This window comes from Lithobates pipiens, unplaced genomic scaffold (genome assembly GCF_037356315.1).
Source record: "Lithobates pipiens isolate NorthernLeopardFrog02 unplaced genomic scaffold, aLitPip1_a1.2 Scaffold_18, whole genome shotgun sequence".
NCBI lineage: Eukaryota > Metazoa > Chordata > Amphibia > Anura > Ranidae > Lithobates > Lithobates pipiens.
This window is the reverse complement of record NW_027507758.1, coordinates 502,352,887-502,357,998: the sequence shown is the minus strand read 5'-3', so window position 1 is coordinate 502,357,998 and position 5,112 is coordinate 502,352,887. Positions and strand designations below refer to the sequence as shown.

At 38.2% G+C, this 5,112-nt stretch overlaps 1 protein-coding gene across 1 annotated transcript; it reads right to left on the bottom strand.

The window, feature by feature from the left end:
- Positions 1–1,361: 1,361 nt before the first annotated feature.
- Positions 1,362–4,509, bottom strand: LOC143988806 (uncharacterized). The gene is made up of 4 exons (XM_077488671.1): positions 4,357–4,509; positions 3,337–3,448; positions 2,940–3,017; positions 1,362–2,364 (listed from the first exon to the last, which is right to left on the bottom strand). Exons 1-4 carry the CDS (start codon positions 4,499–4,501, stop codon positions 2,325–2,327), a joined length of 375 nt encoding a protein of 124 aa, XP_077344797.1. The 5' UTR covers positions 4,502–4,509; the 3' UTR covers positions 1,362–2,324.
- Positions 4,510–5,112: the final 603 nt, after the last annotated feature.

Here is a 5,112-nt window from a genome sequence, read left to right as displayed (position 1 = left end):
CCTAACACTGAACCCATCTGCTCATCTGCCCAACCACTGTAACCCCCTTTCTCATCTGCCCCAACAATGTACTGCCTGCACATCTGTTTCACCTCTATACCCCCGTTCTCTTCTGCCCCACCACTGTTTCCCCTGCGCACCTTCCACACCACTGTAACCCCCTGCTCATCTATCCGACCAGTGCACCTCCTTTCACATCTGCCCCACTCCCCCACTTTTCTGTCCCACTGCTGAACCCCCTTCTCATCTGGCCCAACACTAAACCCCCCCTGCTCATATGTCCTACCACTGTAACCCCCCACTCACCAGTCCCATCACTGTACCCCCCTGCTCTTCTGTATCACTGCTGAACCCCCTTCTCATCTCTTCTAACCCTGCACCCCCTGCACATCTTCCCTACTCCTGTACCCTTCTGTTGTTCTGTCCCACCACTGAATCCCTCCTGCTCATCTGCTCCACCGCTGTACCCTCTTCTCATCTATGATATGTGTGATATGCAGAGTGGTGAAAGGAAGCAGAGATGAGACACTTCTACCTGTCCTGGCATACTCATCCTGCTGATCCAACTCTCACATCCAGCCCACGTGCTTGTATGTGAGGTCACATACTAGCATCTGGAATGGATGCGCAATGATAAACTCAGGTCAGGGTCATTTTCTGAAAGCAGTGGGCCTGTGTGCAAGATCATAAGTTGGGCCCCCACAGCTGAGAAAAAGTGTGGCGGTTGGGTGTAATTGTCATTGCACTGAATACTGGCTCTGGCTTAAAAGGACACAGAGTGCAGCAGGGGTTCAGTAGTAATGCAAAAGTTCAGGAATAATTTAATCAGAGTTCCCAGAAGCTCAACAGTAATTCCTGTCACCTGATTATGGTTTTCTCAATCACAGTCAATTCCCTTCTTTCTGAGATTGCTAGTGGCAACCAAGCAATACATCTTCCTCCAGATGTGGGCGGAGCTAGCAGGACTGTGATTGGCATTAGCAGTGGCCATTTTCAGTTCTCCTCTTCCTGGAAACAGGAACCGCCACCCTAGCAGAACTTCACCCAATCTCTTCCCAAAATCAAAACCTGGCGATCGCAGCTACAGCAAAGCTAGAGAACAAAACAACGTTTCCCATCTTTTACAATGTGTGGGGGCACAGTGCCTCCCCCTCAGTGCAGGTGCAGTGTGGGGAATTCTGAAATTGGAATGCATTAGTGTCTCACCGACACTTTCCTGCGCTGCCCTGCTGATGGGGGGGGCAGTCGAGTGCCGGCAAAAGGGGCTTCATGTGCCGCTTTTGGCACGCGTGCCGGGGGTTGCCTACCCCTGGTGTAACTCAAACATTTCAAATGACCTAATAATTAAACTGAAATCAAAGTAAGTAATAAATATTTTATTGAGTCATTGTTTTACTGTACAGTATGTAACAATTCATCTTATAGAATGAAAAAACTGAAATAGCATAACTTCATTTTTTTTTTTTTCTCTACTTTCCATTAAATTATTAATAAATAATCAAATTTTATATTATTTCAGTGTAGAAGGGATGTGCTTTATAGATATGACAAAATACATACATTCATTAAACAAAAAAAAAAACTCAAAAAATTGAGCAAGGAATTACATTTGCATACAGAATGTATACAGTACCCTAAAATTACAATCCAAGCGTGGATGCAAATTACACCACATTATGCTTTACAATGGTGCAAAAAGTTTATTTTAACTTGCAGCATCATGCCAAGTGACATGTTCAGGAAGAAATTCATATCTTACCAAACTCTTTCCACCATATACCAAAACTAAATGAATTTCACTACTAAATTAACAGGTTTAATAATATTATGGATGAGCAAACTTCTCAGGAATCATTATTACCAGAAGCAAAAATTACAAAAATGTAAGTACAATGCTCTCATTTATAAAAAAAAAAAAAAAAAACAAACAAAAAAAAACAATCCTCAAAAAGGGATTTATATTTTCATATTTCAATGCCGCTGAAGTTTCTCTGGGTGACACACATTTTTTATATGTGAGGACTATGATAACTGTTTACAGTACATGATACAGAAATACACATTTATAAATCACAACCCTAACTACACCTGTATACAATTAATAAATAAGTAAAATGCTAGTTTCTTTGTGTGTTTTAAACTATTACACACATTAATTAATTTAAACCATTACACAAATAAATTACTAGAATTAAAATTAAATAACCATAAATCGAACCCCACATAGTTTAACTAGTGACACAATTTTTGTCATTGAGATTTTCCTTAGATTTGTTAATGCTAATTAGCCATGGAAGTGTCCAGTGTTCCTGTCATTGTCATCTTTAGGCATTGCTTTCATTCCGTAGTGCTTCTTTACTGTGACTAAAAAAAAAAAAAAAAAAAAAAGAAACAAACAAAGAAAAAAATATAAATATGAGATAATGCATCTCAGTGAGACCTGTTTGTGAAAGACATGTTTGTAAAGGGCATGTTTGAAAGATATTTATAATTACAGTGCGTTAGACAGTTTAGATTAGCCTTATTTTCTCTCACTACAGAAGTCTTGGAATTGGTGTATAATATGAATTTGGGCAACACTTTGGTCAGCATGCATATTGGGCCACATGACTTTCTTCTAGGCTACAGGTGCTCGGTGTGGAACAGATTTGGACATTCATGGTAATGGCCATGTTAGGGAGATATAGGCAAGCCAGGAGGCTACAAAGAGTCCACATTTGATCAGAAGGTTTGGATGCCCTCTAACCATAAATTATTTACTAATCATCTGTATCTGCATGGCTAGCTCTTGCCCTGGAAAAGCAGTTATTGGCCTACAAACAGGCCAGTTAAAGGTAGAGGGCCTAGTGAGCTCTCTCTTTGACAATCTGCATATACAATATTTTTTTTTAATACTTAATTTATCATTTGAATCTGAAGTTTAAATAGTCTTAACCTACATGATCTCCTTCATCTTCTGAATAACCCAGGGCAAGTTAGGTTTGGAGCAACGAATTGAGCCATCTTCTCCGATAAACCTGGAAGAAATACATAGTATTTGAGAACACTTCATACGTTTTTATTAACATTAAGTTATAAATCACAGCTATGCATTGAATCACTAACTTTGCTCATAACAATGTAAATATTTGTTAACAGTTAATTATGAAAAGCCTGCAGATAAAAATACTGTATGGCTACAGCATGAAGCAGAGCACTTGCCCTCCCCACAATGCAGCACTTAGGACCTCTGTAGCCTGTCACCAGGATCCAGTGCTATTACACGGGGTGCAATTATCTCCATTCATGTATAATTTTGAGTCCCCCAGTCTCTGCTATTCTAATCTTAATACTCACATCACTGCTTCAACACAAGGAGGATCTGCTTTCTGTCGGAGGAAGTCCACTAAATGAACTTTGGGTTTGGCTGAGGAGACCTTGGTACAGCAGGAGCTAAATTTGCCAGGGTCTGCAAATAATAACATGAGTAGAGCATTACCTATCTTGTGAAATGATATACACATACATATACACACACATTATTTATATACACATATAAATCATTTGATATTTCATAAGGGAATATTTCCACCAAACGTAAAAAATTTTTATAGGTTAATTACTCCCAAAACAGATGCACTAATTCAGCTTTTGGGTTGGTGCCAACAAGGTAAATCACAAATCTGGCTTCTAGAATCTTTCCCTAACTCAAAGAGCATTAATTCCCTGTAGCACATTTGTGCCTTAATGTAGAACAACAAGCCCATAAAGGAGGTGTCACTCTCTTACAACCAGATTCCCCAGCTATTTGTTTGTTCTTCTAAATGAAGAATCCACTACATAACATGATACATCCCTTTAGCTGTGTAGTGGTTATGCCAGTTGGAGAAAATCTGGAATTTGGAGGGTATATTTTACTAATGGTGAGGTTGCCTTTTAAAATTAAATAGTGGGAAATCTGAATATAAAAAAAATTCACAAGAGGGTCTGAGTATTCTATAGCAGCCAATCATAAAAATGGTCATAAGGCTTGCATGATTATATTTATTTGGTGTTGCCAAAAATATGGGAAAATGGATTAATAGAACATTGGATGCAGAAACAAATAGGGAAAACAGTGTGCAATAAATAAAGTTATAACATTGTATTGTGTTTTACTCTCATTAACTATTGCAAAATATATTTGAGAATTTTTATAAAAATGATTCAAATTGTAGATTTGCCCACAGAGTCCTCTCATTGACCTATTTTAGTCTACATAGTGCACATTAGAGGCTGAAATTGAAATCTCCCAGAAATCAGTTCACATGTCACCATACATGCCTTTACCTTCTTTATACCTATACGCTTACTATCTTTTCTACTGTTGTCACTTACCAGATGCCTTGACTACTGCCACTGCAGCGATGAGTGCCATACACAGCATGATCTTCATAGAGCTCATGATGCTGGGTTGTCTTTGATCTTTAGGGCTCGTGTCTTCTCCTTTATGCAGAGCTGCTGAGCACTGTGATACCCACATGGAGCCATCTTCTTTTAAAGACCAAAAAAAGAGGAACTTTACGAAGGCAGAAGGAAATGATGCAGATTTTTCCAAGCAGTGATTACAGCATCAGCACTTGCAGGTGAAACCGAAGATGAAAAATCTTTTTTATATAGTACAGAAGAGTTGAAAATAAAAAAGAAAGAATAATTGTTATAGAGCTGCCTATCACATAAACATTATTATGATAATAGTTATGATGTTGATAAAAGGTCAGTTTACCCAACTCTCTGGTTTATTAAATTTTTCATGGACAATAAGTAGAATTAGAAATTCAGTTACAAAACTGGTGTCACTGATGTTAAAGAGAGATAGTATTTTCTGATGGACTTACTAGTGCCTTGCAAAAGTGCTCACCCCCTTGGCATTTTTTGTGTTTGTTGCCTCACAACCTGGAATTAACATGGATTGTTTGAGGATTTGCATCATTTAATTTACAGAACATGCTCGGAACTTCGAAGATGTTTTTTTTTTTTTATTATTGTGAAGCAAACAAATAGGACAAAATAACAGAAAAAGTCAATGTGCATAATTATTCACCCTCCTAAAGTCAATACTTTGTAGAGCCACCTTTTGCAGCTATCACAGCT